Source organism: Lithobates pipiens, unplaced genomic scaffold (assembly GCF_037356315.1).
Source record: "Lithobates pipiens isolate NorthernLeopardFrog02 unplaced genomic scaffold, aLitPip1_a1.2 Scaffold_25, whole genome shotgun sequence".
In the NCBI taxonomy this organism is placed as follows: domain Eukaryota; kingdom Metazoa; phylum Chordata; class Amphibia; order Anura; family Ranidae; genus Lithobates; species Lithobates pipiens.
Window position 1 is genome coordinate 47,098,723 of NW_027507787.1, and position 14,735 is coordinate 47,113,457.

General features: G+C 40.9%; 1 protein-coding gene across 4 annotated transcripts in view; it reads right to left on the reverse strand.

Annotated features, from left to right (window-relative positions):
- ANAPC16 (anaphase promoting complex subunit 16) overlaps positions 1-14,735 on the reverse strand; it is a 40,974-nt gene that overhangs the window by 18,575 nt on the left and 7,664 nt on the right. For all 4 annotated transcript variants that reach the window (XM_077454417.1, XM_077454419.1, XM_077454418.1 and 1 more), the window contains one exon: positions 14,504-14,655. In XM_077454417.1, the coding sequence (XP_077310543.1) occupies positions 14,504-14,645 (142 nt within the window). In that variant the 5' untranslated portion in view covers positions 14,646-14,655. Of the gene's footprint in view, positions 1-14,503; positions 14,656-14,735 lie in introns of those variants that run through there.

A 14,735-nucleotide genomic window follows, 5' to 3' on the forward strand; every position in this document is an offset into this window, starting at 1 on the left:
ACCTGGAAAAGCCTGCACCACTTCGGTTTTCACTACATGCAAATGCAGCACAGTCCCATTCACTTACATGGGTCGCATTTAGCAGCAGTACTGCTCACCGAATGTACAGCTGCAAAGCAAAGCGGTCATGGCATGTGTACAGCCCTGAGCGGCTGCATGTTCTCCTCTCCTTTAAGCTTGTGGATAGGGGGCAGTAAAACTGTGTGAACAAAGGTCCAATGTTTTTTTTTTTTTTTATACAGGTATTCATCAGTGATATATAAAAAACAAAAACAAAAAAAACATTACTTTTGGAAAACTGCCAAAAAGAAATTCAGTATAAATAGTGCACCGTTTTGAGACCTAAAGTGAGCTTTGCAAGAATAGAAATACTGCAGACACCATTCCCAACTTGTTTTTAAGGGTTCAGGCTTCAGAGCTGCCATCCTAATCCTTGGTTCCCCGGGAAGTCACTGATGTGAAAAAACACGCAGGGCAAAAAGGCTTTTTTTGGCCTTTACTGGCTACACGCTTGTAGAGATAGATCATGATGATCAGTTCTATTAAAAAAGGAATTAGCAAAGACAGATCCTTGTTATTCTCCGAGGTCTGTGTATTTTTCGAATTAATGCTTTGTATGGGATTTCTAAAAGGAGAGTGGCGCCCTCTGCTGTTACCTTAGGTGTCCAACCAAATTTGCTCACTGAGATGTTCTTACCATTAGCTGGTTAAATGCCTTCTAAATTGACCATTCATATTAATTATGGGGGGCATACTGAGCTTACTGTTCACAAGTCAACACAACAAAAATCACATCTAACAAATGCTTAACCAGTCCAGCCAAAAAGCACTACAGTATTTGATCCCCTGCTGATTTTGTACATTTGCTCACTGACAAAGGAATTATCAGTCTATCATGTTAATGGTAGGTTTATTTTAGCAGTGAGAGACCAGAGAACAAAAAAAAGTTATACAGTAAAACTTTTGATTGCGAGCAGAATTTGTTCCCGGAAACAGCACTTGTATATTAAAAAGTGAATTTCCTCATAAGAAATAACGGAAACTCAGATGATTCGTTCCACAACCATTTATTCATAGGCCTTCCAGTTTATAGTCCATATAAAAAGATTATAGCAATGTGATTGTTGTTTGGTTGTGTAACCATAAAATTCCATTCACAAATGAAAGCCCCCACTAGGAGTTTAGAAGCAAAATCCAGCAGGAGCTAGAGAGTATAAATGAGAAGAGAGGCGCCTCCAAGTGTAGCAACTCACATGGTTGATGATTAAAAGAAGCACATCTAAGTATGCAAGAATCAGGGGTGGCCAAGATTCCCATGTGTAGTTCTGGGCCGATTCCTCACCGTTCTCATGATCATTGAAACTCCACGAGGTGAGATCTTGCATGGAGCCCCAGACCGAAGGGGATTGACAGTTATTTTGTGTTTCTTTCATTTGCAAATAATCTCACCAACTGTTGTCACCCTCTTATCAAGCCGCTTGGTGATGGTCTTGTAGCCCATTCCAGCCTTGTGTAAGTCTACAATCTTGTCCCTGACATCCTTGGACAGCTCTCTTTGGTCTTGGCCAGGGTGGAGACTCTGGAATCTGATTGATTGGTTCTGTGGACAGGTGTCTTGAATACAGGCAACAAGCTCTTTAACCACTTCCCACCCGGCCAATGTACATATACGGCCGGGTGGGAGCCCTCTACTTCTGATAGGACGTTCAGGAACGTCCTTCAGAAGGAGGGGGATCGTGCCCGTGCAGCGGCGCGATCCCGATATGCTCGTGTCACCCAGACATGGCGCATCTCGGATCGGCAGGAGGGCTCTGTGATTGGCCCTCCTGATCACATGACGGCCGTGTCCAATCACGGCCGTCATGTGATGTAAACAAACAGCCGGTTGCTAGGCAATCGGCTCCTCCTCTCCTCACACAGAAGTCATCGCTGCAGCCGGCTGGTGATCAGTGAGTATGAGCTGTTTTTACAGCTTTTTACTAACTGATCACCAGTCTAGTGTAATACACAGTGTAAACACACATGTCACCACACATGTCCCCAAAACACACATGTCCCCAAATAATAAAAAGACATGTCCCCAAATAAAAAAAAAACACATGTCCCCCTAAAATCACATGTTCCAATGATTATCTGCACACATATGTATGTGATCACCTGCACACATCTGTACATGATCATTTGCGTACATATGTCCGTGATCACACGAACCAATTATTATACAGTGGTGTGAAAAAGTGTTTGCCCCCTTCCTCATTTCCTGTTCCTTTGCATGTTTGTCACACTTAAGTGTTTCGGAACATCAAACCAATTTAAACAATAGTCAAGGACAACACAAGTAAACACAAAATGCAATTTGTAAATGAAGGTGTTTATTATTAAAGGTGAAAAAAAATCCAAACCATCATGGCCCTGTGCGAAAAAGTGATTGCCCCCCTTGTTAAAACATACTATAACTGTGGTTGTCCACACCTGAGTTCAATTTCTCTAGCCACACCCAGGCCTGATTATTGCCACACCTGTTCACAATCAAGGCATCACTTAAATAGGAGCTGCTTGACACAGTAAGGTCCACCAGAAGATCCTTAAAAGCTACACATCATGCCGAGACCCAAAGAAATTCAGGAACAATTAAGAAAGTAATTGAGATCTATCAGTCTGGAAAGGGTTATAAAGCCATTTCCAAAGCTTTGGGAATCCAGCGAACCACAGTGAGAGCCATTATCCACAAATGGCGAAGACATGGAACAGTGGTGAACCTTCCCAGGAGTGGCCGGCCGCCCAAAATTACCCCAAGAGCGCAGCGACGACTCATCCAAGAGGTCACAAAAGACCCCACAACAACGTCCAAGGAACTGCAGGCCTCACTTGCCTCAGTTAAGGTCAGCGTTCATGCCTCCACCATCAGGAAAAGACTGGGCAAAAATGGCCTGCATGGCAGAGTTCCAAGGAGAAAACCACTGCTGAGCAAAAAGAACATCGAAGCTCGTCTCAATTTCTCCACAACACATCTTGATGATCCCCAAGACTTTTGGGACAACATTCTGTGGACCGATGAGACAAAAGTGGAACTCTTTGGAAGGTGTGTGTCCAAGTATATCTGGCGTAGAAGGAACACTGCATTTCATAAAAAGAACATTATACCAACAGTAAAATATGGTGGTGGTAGTGTGATGGTCTGGGGCTGTTTTGCTGCTTCAGGACCTGGAAGACTTGCCGTGATAAAAGGAACTATGAATTCTGCTGTCTACCAAGAGATCCTGAAGGAGAATGTCCGACCATCTGTTCGTGTACTCAAGCTGAAACGAACTTGGGTTCTGCAGCAGGACAATGATCCTAAACACACCAGCAAGTCCACCACCGAATGGCTGAAGAAAAACAAAATGAAGACTTTGGAGTGGCCTAGCCAAAGTCCTGACCTGAATCCTATTGAGATGTTGTGGTATGACCTTAAAAAGGCCGTTCATGCTCGAAAACCCTCTAATGTAACTGAATTAGGACAATTCTGCAAAGATGAGTGGGCCAAAATTCCTCCAGGATGCTGTAAAAGCCTCATTGCACGTTATCGCAAACGCTTGGTTGCAGTTGTTGCTACTAAGGGTGGCCCAACCAGTTATTAGGTTTAGGGGGCAATCACTTTTTCACACAGGGTCATGATGGTTTGGATTTTTTTTCACCTTTAATAATAAACACCTTCATTTACAAATTGCATTTTGTGTTTACTTGTGTTGTCCTTGACTATTGTTTAAATTGGTTTGATGTTCCGAAACACTTAAGTGTGACAAACATGCAAAGGAACAGGAAATGAGGAAGGGGCAAACACTTTTTCACACCACTGTACACTTAACGTAATTTTTTTTACCAAAAACATGTAGCAGAATACATTTTGGCTTAAATTTATGCCAAAATTTGATTTTATTGGATTTCTTTTAAAATAGAAAAAAGAAAATATTGTTTTTTTTCCAAATTTCCGCTTTTTTTGGCGCTTATATCGCAAAAAATAAAAAAACGGAGTCGTGAATAAATACCACCAAAATAAAGCTCTATTTGTGCGAACAAAACGATAAAAATTTCATTTGGGTACAGTGTAGCATGACTGCGCAAATGTCATTGAAAGTGCGAGAGTGATGAAAGCTGAAAATTGGGCTGGGAAGGAAGGGGGCAAAAGTGCCCTGTATTGTAGTGGTTAAGAGAGTGCTCCTAATCTCAGCTTGTGACCTGTATAGAAGACACCTGGGAGCCAGAAATCTGATTGATAGGGCATCAAATTCTTATTCCACTCATTAAAATGCAAATCAATTTATAACGTTTTAGAAATGTGCTTTTCTGGATATTTTTGTTATTCTGTCTCTCACTGTTAAAATAAACCTACCATTAAAATTATAGACTGACCATTTTTTTGTCGGTGGGCAAACATACAAAATCAACAGGGGATCGAATACTTTTTTCCCCCCTCACTGTATTACCAACATTAAATATTAAGAAAAAAAAAAAAAAAGAAGAAATGTCTTTTTTTTAATGTCTTTCTTATTTTTTTTTCCTTTTAGCAGCCAAGTAGATGCCCCCTACTTATGTTTATGTGGTAGAACAGTGTTCATTTTGGACGTCAAATTAAGATTTTGTTTTAGTAGTCTTTTGACAAAAATGCCATTTTTGTTGTATTTAAGTCATCTGAATTGTTTTATTAGACTAAAATGATGTTAATTTAGTTGACGAAATTAACACATCTTCTGTTAACCTGAAAATCAGGTGCAGAGAGAGACAAATGAATGATGGAACAGGGTTCCATGGAGGTGAACATACCTTCCAGAAAATACCACAAATTCAATTAAAAACAAAAACACTTTATTACAAAGTTTAAAAGCATCATAAAAAGATAAAGAGAGCGTATTCATGCCAGTTTCTCACCAAAAAAAGTAACACATCACATTACAGCTTGAAGGTGTTACAGCTTCGTCAGAATTCAATGAACATCCGGACACGTCATTTCCCATCTGTGAATAGTAAGATCTTCATGCTTGTCGAACCCTATGCAATTGTTTGTTTATTTTGGATTGAAGACTGGTGCCCTCTTTGTGCTTTGCATAGAAGTTTCTGTCTTTTGCATGGGGTGGTCTTGATAGAAATAATTGTCAATGTAGTAACAATAAGGCCTGAAATATATCTATGGTTGAGAGGCAATACATGAAGGTGTGAAGATCACTTTTTTTTTTTTTTGGCATTGTACAGTCACATTAAAGTGGTAGTAAAACGCATCAAAAAAAAAAAATTTGCATACTAGCACATTATGACAGACTTACCCGATAACAAAGCTCTCTAGCAGCGGGCTGTCACCGCTGAAGGAGCTTCCATCTTCACCCGGTATTTTTTCCAGGTTCGCAGGCTTCAGCTCTGTGATTGGCTGAGCCGGCGAGGACATCACTCCCGCGCATGCGTGTGAGAGTCGCTGTTTGTGGCACGGCTCTGAAAGAAGAGTGAGCACAATTATGCCGTTTCTTCAGAGCGCATGTGCCAGTGATGTCACCAGCTGCATCTAAAAATAAAAAATCTAGGTAAGCCTTATTATACGCAAAAATCATGCACGGGCGTTTACTCCCACTTTGGAGGTTATTGGATCCTGATGAAGCTATATCTTTGATGAAATGCTTAGATTCATGATTATAAGATATGAAGCTATAACACCTTCCAGCTGTAATGTGATAGGTGTTGCTTTTTTCCTTATGAGAAACTGGCATGAATACATTCTCTATCTTTTATGCTTTTAAACTTGTGATAAGTAGACATGTGCAGAGTGAAATATTTTATTTTGGAATTTTGTCCGAAAAATACATTTATTTAGTTACTCCCAAAATTCGTTTTTATTTATTTCGTTTTCATTCAAAAATTGCATTCGTCCGAAAATCCACATGAATTACGGTCAAATCTGTCTTTGAAGGCTTATGTTGTCTGTCGAATGTATGAAGAAGATTCGACGGAGCTGCTAAACTCTATATAGCCTATAGGCGGAGCATTTGACTCAGGAAATGTACAATTGCAGCGTCATACAGTTTCGATGCTCCGTCGAATATTATTATAAACGTGTGTGTTTTTCGTTGCTTTGTCGAATCTCCGTCGTTCATGTTGAATGAATGGTCTAAGTCTCACAGTGTCAGGTATTGAGTGACTGATGATAACGAATATGGCGGCAGCCCATTGTGAGAGCGACATGGAGGCATTAGAGGACGTTTCCTGGGCTATCTACAAGTGTTTTTGTGTATATATTATATACTTGTTCAAACAGAAACTGGTGGACTGGTGATAGCGATCACTGATCAGACAGGTAACAAGATTCAATAATAATAAATCCCCCCCACAACACAGGCAGCCTCTGAGGCTATCACAACAACACTAGTATCACTATAAGGTTCTCACACTAACACAATAGCAGCAGATTATTAGGAAAAAGCTAAGCTGAACTATAGCTTGCTTCACTATTGTTCTGCTGCTGTGCTTATGCTTAATAATAATTTTCGGTTCTCTGACAAGTGACAATTCAAATGGAGCACCTAAGATTGACTGTCTTCTGAAATGATTCAGTGTCTGTGTCTCTCTCTGCTATCAATCGTAAGTGAAAGTAAGTTGGCTGTACGTGTGTACTTAGTTCTAGTTATTTTACTGCTCCTCCTCTTTGGTTACAATCAGCCAATAACATTCATCATCATTATTTTTATTTTACTTCCCCCACCCAATTCCAGAATCTTTTCTCTATGTCGAATATTTTCTCTATATAATCTTGGACTAATAGAGGTAAGGTTAGGCACATTCGACCACAGGTTCAATAGACACAGATTGTTATTGTCAGAGTCATGTCGAATCTCCTATTTTAAATCGAACTGTTGTAACAACGAAAATGATAATAAAGCACTTATTTATGTCGGATCTTTCATTTTTCGGATTCTGGGCTTTCTTTATTGTTTGTCAAAACTAAAACGAAAATACCTGAAATTCGGTCGAAAACGAACGCACATGTCTAGTAATAAGGGGTTTTTGTTTTAAATTTAAAAAAGTTTAAAGTCCCATCATTTATGTCTCTCTCTGCACCTGGTGTTCAGGTTGACAGAAGATAGACAGTTGTATAAATTGCTTAGAAAAGTCACCTTAAAAATGTGGTTTAAACATTTGTTCTAAAAGAAGAAAAATAACTAGTTATACACCTGCTTAAATACAGTTAACTGGAGTTGGCCTTAAAGTTCATTTAAAAACTATGCTGTATGTAACGTGACAACTGCAGAAAGTCAGTTGTCAAAAGAAATGGAAACTAACAGGATCAAAAGGTTATAAATAGTATGTTACAGTGGGAACAACCTACCGAGTGCTGTGTTACTGCTACTGACAGGCTACACAATAGGTCTTTTTTTCCCCCCTACAGGTCTGTTTTAGACCCCTTTCACACTGGCACTGCACCGCGTTAGTGGTAAAGCTTTTAACCCCTGCTAGCAGCTGAAGAAAAGGTTAAATGCACCCGAAAAGCGTTGCTGCTTTGCAGGCGATTCGGCAGTGGTACCCATTCATTTCAATGGGCAGGTGCGGTGGAGGAACGTGTATTTAGCGCTCCTAAACCACTCCAAAGACGCTGCTTGCGGGACTTTTTCTAACGTCCTGCAAGCGCACCGCTCCAGTGTGAAAGCCCTCAGCTCTCACACTGGGGCTGCAGGGGGAAGCGTTTTTCAGGCACTTTAACCACTTAAGGACTAGCCTCGTTTTGAGATTTTGGTGTTTACATGTTTAAAACAGGTTTTTTTTGCTAGAAAATTACTTAGAACCCCCAAACATTATATTATTATTTTTTTTTCTAACACACACGTGTGGTCTTACAAGCGCACTCTTTTTTGTAAAAAATTTACTTTTTTGAATAAAAAAATAAAATAAGACAAGAGTAAAGTTAGTCCAATTTTTATATTGTGAAAGATAATGTTATGCCAAGTAAATTGACACCCAACATGTCACGCTTCAAAATTGCGCCCGTTTGTGGAATAGCTTCAAATGTTTACCTCAAAAATCTCCATAGGCGTAGTTTAAAAAATTCTACAGGTTGCATGTTTTACTGCTCTCGCTCTACCGATCGTGGTGACCTCACGTGTGGTTTGACCGCCATTTTCGTATGCGGGTGTTACTCACGTATGCGTTTGCTTCTACACGCTCGTTGGGGCGGAGAGCTTTAAAACAAATTTTTTTTCCTTATTTTACTTGATTTTATTTATTTTTTCACCGTTTTTTTTTTTTTTTTTAATTGGGTTATTATTCCTATTACAAGGAATGTAAACACCCCTTGTAATAGAAAAAAAAGCATGACAGGACCTCTTAAATATGAGATCTGGGGTCAAAAAGTCCTCAGATCTCATATTTGGACTTAAATTCAAAAAAATAAAATAAAATTTGTCATTTGAAAAAAAACGACAACAGAAAAAAGTGCCTCGTTAAGTAGTATGGGCGGAAATGAAGTTTTGATGTCGCTTCCGCCCTACTATGGTATAGAGATGGGTGAGGGCCATCTTAGCCTCACTCGTCTCCATACCCAGCAACATGAAGGACCCGATCGCCTCCGCCGATACCGATGGCTCCAGTAAGCGGCAGAGGGCGTGGGAGGGCAGTAGAGCTGCAACTAACGATTAATTTGTCTGTCGACTAATCTATCGATTATTTTTTCGATTAGTCAACGACTATCCGATTATTTTTTTTATTTTTTAATGAATATAGTGTTTTTTTTTTCGATTAGCTAATTAATCCTTTGGATAACCTTGAGAGTATTGTATTGTAGAGTATTGTAGAGTAGTGTATTGTAGAGTATTGGCGGGCAGTGTATTGTAGAGTATTGGCGGGCAGTGTATTGTACTGCATTGGCTGGCAGAGTATTGGCTGGCAGACTATTGCATTGGCAGGCAGAGTATTGTATTGCAGAGTATTGCATTGGCTGGCAGAGTATTGGCGGGCAGAGTATTGTATGGCAGAGTATTATATTGGCGGGCAGAGTATTGCATTGGCTGGCAGAGTATTGGCGGGCAGAGTATTGCATTGGCTGGCAGAGTATTGCATTGGTTGGCAGAGTATTGGTGGGCAGAGTATCGGGCTGGGTATGGAGGGATGGCTGCTTCCATCCGACCTCTCCCCTCCACTGCACAGATCAGTACAGAGAGGGGAGAGAGAAACCAGCGTCATGTGATGACGCCGGTTTGTTTACAAGTGATCGCTCCATCGGAGCGATCACATTGTAAACGCCTGGGTGTAGAAAGATGGCTGCCGCTTCGGAGCTAGGCCGAAGCCGTGGCCTCTCCTAAGGCCAAGACCGCGGAGCGCGGCATGTGCGCTCAGATCACGGATCGGTGACGATCCGTTGCACCCCTAGGGACGGCGGCACGGAAGGGGAGAAGAGAGGGGGACGGCGGCACGGAGGGGGAGAAGAGAGGGGGACGGCGGCATGGAGGGCAGTGGTAAATACTAAGCACTGCCCCCACTGACGCATCGACGACCTGCACGCACGTCGACGTAGTCGATTACGTCGACGCGTCGTGGCAGCTCTAGAGGGCAGCCACCGAACCCGCCGCAGAGACCACCATTACCGTAAACGGAACCGCCGGCTCTAAAGATGGATACCTTGGCTGTGGCAGCAGCTGCTGCCATTACCGAGATATCCATCTTTAAACTGCCGCCGTATATCTACATGAGCCTGACGGTAAGTGGTTAAATGCGCTATTTTTAGCCCTTTAGCGCCTGAAAAACATCTCCAGTGTTAAAAGGGTCTTAATGTTTTTTTAATGGGGTCTGACTTTTTAGGATCCAATAGGCTCCATACTGACACAGGGATATATTTGGCAGCATGTCAGGCACCAGATGACAAAATGTCTTAATAGACGTTATTTTCATCCATTCAAGATTAGTCTGGCTTCACACCAGGGTGGATTTGATTTAAATCAAGTCAAATTAAATCACGATTTAAATCACTAGTAAAAAGGCTCGATTTAAATCATGATTTTTAAAGAGCAACTGTCATCTCTGTACCGCAGCAGCTCCTCCTCTGACCCACTGTTAACTCACCAACAGTCCCACTCAGTTTAATGAGACGGCTGGTGATATGGCAGTGACACAACAAGGTGAGGGATGTGGTGGCAGCAGGAGAGTGCTTGCCCGCTAACAGGCACTGCAATAATATATCGGAAATGACAGGCGCTCTTTAAACGTAAGGACTTGTTCTTGATGGTAGTTAGAATCCTTAAAGTTTGTAAACAAAGAGAAATTTCCTATTTAGAATAAGCTGTTAGGCTATTAAAACAGCGATATCAGAACCGATTCAATCATACACAGTTTGTAGTGTACATAGATTTGCAAAACCTGATGACATATTAATTAGGAAAGGTATGTTGAGGCGCTTCCAGTCACATCACTTCCGGATCCCAGCTTCTGGTTTTCTCCCATGCACGAGTGGAACGCACGCCAGCTTTAGACGACGAGAGCTCAGCGGCAAGTGGCTTCCAAAATAATTTTTGCAGGCTATCCTCAGTGCCAAGCTAAGGCACTCACAGATGTAATCAGACATCCCTCTTGTTTATTTATGCTTTTAAATAAAATACAGTATTGTGTTATGTAGTGTCCCTTTGTTTTTCCATATGGGATAACTGGTGGAGAGGAGAGCAAACTACAGAAGATCCATTTGTTAACCTTGGGTATCCAATCCAGGATTTCCCAATAGCGCTTTGGTCTTCTTTTTAAAGTAGAGGTCACATCCATCTTGGTGAGCAGTTTTCAATTCTAAGCACATTGGGTGGATTTAATTATATATGGTGAAGGGATTCCCTTTTGTTTTTATGTGTGGGTCTACTAATCAAGACACAACGTTGGATATTATGGACTTATTTTTTACTAATGAACTTTTTGATCACTTTTTTCATATCACATATAATTCATTTATATATTTATATACTTCTGCAGGGGAGGACTGGCACTTACCGGGCTGTGGAAAGGGTTGTCCTGTTCCACTCACCCTCACAGTGCGGGCAGCAGTGGCAGCGGAGGTGTCCGCTCCTCATGCTTCCTCCACTTGTCAAAGTGCCGCTAGGCCTCCAATAGGATCGCCTGCCGCTTTGGCCAATCAGGAAACAGGTCTAACTGACCTGCCTCTTTGGCGGGGAGGCACTATAGTGTGAAAATAGCGAAAGGTAATTCGCTATGGTTACACAATTGGGGGGAGCCCACCCTTTTTTGAAGCCTCTGGCTCTAATCAGGTGCTTTAAAAACAAAACAAAAACCCTGCCATAGGAATCCATGCACCTGGCGTCCCGAAAGGGGCCAGGTGCATGGATGGGGCGGCAGCTACAGGGATGGGGGGCCGGCGCCTGTGCACCCTTAGTGCACAGCTGCCACTGGCCGTTACCATGTTTTACCGACGACGTTGTGTGCTTTGGATGATGAGCTGTTCCAAGCCTTTTCCAAACTTTTTCTTTCCGTCATTCTGGTACAGATCAATCTTATGCCGCGTACACACGATCGGACATTCCGACAACAAAATCCATGGGATTTTTTCCAACGGATATTGGCTCAAACTTGTCTTGCGTACACATGGTCACACAATGTTGTTAGAAATTCGGAACGTCAAGAACAAGGTGACATACGACAAGGCAAGAAAATTGAAGTTCAATAGCCAGTGCGGCTCTTCTGCTCGATTCCGAGCATGCGTAGAACTTTGTGCGTCGGAATTGTGTACACAGAATCGGAATTTCCGACAACGGATTTTGTTGTTGGAAAATTTGAGATCCAGATCTCAAATTTTGTAGGTCGGAAATTCAGATGGAAAATGTCCGATGGAGCTTACACACGGTCAGAATTTCCGACAAATAGCTCCCATCGAACATTTTCCAGCGGAAAATCCAACCTTGTGTACGCGGCATTAGTTTCATCCATCCAAAGAATGCTTTTCCAGAACTTGTCTAGCTTTTTTAGATTTTTTTTTTTGGCAAAATCTGATCTGGCCTTTCTATTCTTCAATTGGTACTAAACGGGATAAAAAGAAAACTGCTTGACAATGGCATAATGTGCTAGTATGCATTGCATACTAGCACATTATGAAATACCTTAGAATGAAGCTCCTGCAGCCCATCCGGTCAGGGGGCTGACATGTTGCTGCTGTGAGTGGCCGGAGCCGCAATGAAGTCACTCCCGCACATGGGCGTGGGAGTCCTCCGTTCCGGCACAATATGCCAGACCTTCACTGTGCATGCACCACTGACGTCAGCGACTGCATGCAGGGTGAATATCTCCTAAACCGTGTAGGTTTAGGAGATATTAATTTTACCTACAGGTAAGCTATATTATAAGCTTACCTCTAGGTAGAAATGTCAAAGAGTATGAGTATACAGGCGCTTCCAGGCTTATGAATGGTTAAATCCTCTGTATTTGCTCTTGTGGAGTCTTCTCTTGATTGTAGACTTTGACTATGATACGCCCACCTCCTGGAGAGTGGCCTTCACTTGTCTGGATGGTGTGAATGGGTTTTTCTTTACCATAAAGAGGACCCTGTGATCATCCACCACTGTTGTCTTCCATTGACGTCCAGGCCTTTTTATGTTGCTGAGCTCACCAGTGCATTCTTCTTTCCTCCGAATGTTACCAAACTGTTGATTTGGCCACTCCTAATGTTGTTGCTATCTCTATGATGGATTTGTTTCGGGTTTGAAGCCTTGAAATGGCCTGTTTCACTTGCATGGACAGCTCCCTTGAACACATGATGTAGGTTCACAGCAATAGATTCCAAATACAAATACCAAACTTATGCTGGCCATATATTATACAATTTTCTTCTATAGATTTCCTTTAGATTTACTAAAACCATATAATATGAGGTCAAATCTAAACACTTTCAATTTGTGTGCAATCAGACAGGCCCTTGTACAACACAGTTGAAGGTAAATCTAAAGGAAATTGAATAAGAAAATTGTATGGTGTATGGCCAGCTTTAGAATTAACTCCAGACCTTTCACCTGCTTAATTGATGAAGAAATAACGAAGGAGTAGCCCACACCTGGCCACAAAACAGCTTTGAAGATTGAATTGTCCTAATAATTTTGGTCTCTTGAAAAAAAAAAAGAAAAAAAAAAAAAAAAAAAAAGGGAGGTAATTTTGGATGTACATACCCTCAAATTAAACCTGAGAGTGTGCACTTTCAGCCCATGTCCATTATACAACTCTAGCTTGAATATGTTTTGGTACATTAAAGTGAAGTGGTGAATCTCTAGCACTTACCTAGTGTTAATGACTAAAGTGAAGCTAAAGTAAATAATATAAATAAAGGCTGAGATCGCAGCTCAAATCTAAAGTGTACAAGTGCACCCGAAAATGAATGGGTAAATCGTTATGAGCGCAACCTCAAAATGATGTGATAATCACTGACAATAATACCAGTAAATGATGATAAATACAAGTGATGAATAAATCACGTGATAATGGATGATCCAAATAAATAAATGTGAAAAAAGCTCAAAGTATTGAAATTAAACGTGATCAATCAAAAAAAAAAAAAAGGAAAAAATATTGTGTATAGTTCAAACAAAAGAATCCTACATGTACAAAAAAAGCTTCTTATAAAGTGCCTCTTGTAAAGTGCTTCTTGCAAAATGCTTTTCATTAAATTCTCCAGCATCGGCAGCTGAAAAAAGCATAAAACAAACTCCTGGGCGTTCAGACATCCAGATACGACCGTCCGGTCAGCCCTCCATCCGATCTGTGGCTCGAGTGATGGTCTGCGGGGTAAGCAGCAATGGCAATGATAATCAGTCAAAATATAGGTGGCACTGCGTCTGTAGTCTGACCAGTCCTTGGTTATGTAGTAAATGTCCTTCCAAACGCAAACACTTTGTATCCAAAGTTAGAGAAAACAAGCAGCCATGCTCCTAGTTGCCTCCTCACATGAAGACACACACTCACTCGTATCTGGATATCTGACCGCCCGGGAGTTCGTTTTATGCTTTTTTGAGCTGCTGATGAGGTAAGCGCTCTGTGAGCTCATTATTTAAGGAGGATTTCATGAGAAGCATTTTACAAGAGGCACTTTATAAGAAGCTTTTTATGTGAACTGCAAGTTTTAGTGTACATGTAGGATTCTTTTGTTTGAACTATACACAATATTTTTTCCTTTTTTTTTGATTGATCACGTTTAATTTTAATACTTTGAGCTTCTTTCACATTTCTTTATTTGGATCATCCATTATCATTTATTCATCACTTGTATTCATCATCATTTACTGGTATTATTGTCAGTGATTATCACATCATTTTGAGGTTGCGCTCATCACTATTTACCCATTCATGTTTTGGTACATACCGGAAAAAATAAAAAATAAAATAAAAAATACAATTGTGCCCGTGTCCAAATATATATGGACCTAACTGTATGCTTTAATAAATGTGCGTGTAGAAATAAATATATATTATATAATATATATATATATACCCCTACTAAAATGAAATAATGAATTACCTTCTAGCATGTCTCCAGCTGCTTTGGGGCAAGTGAAAAGTGCTTTCCGTGGGGGTGCCAAGTCTGAAACACTAAATCCGGACCCAGTTACTGAACTTCCACTCACTCCGCCAGCTGATGAAGAAGACGATGAGGCAGCCATTACCAACAGCCTTTAAAAAGGAATAGAATACATAAGCAAAATACAATTATAAAACATGACTTAGTTTAAAAGGAAAAAATTAAGCAATAT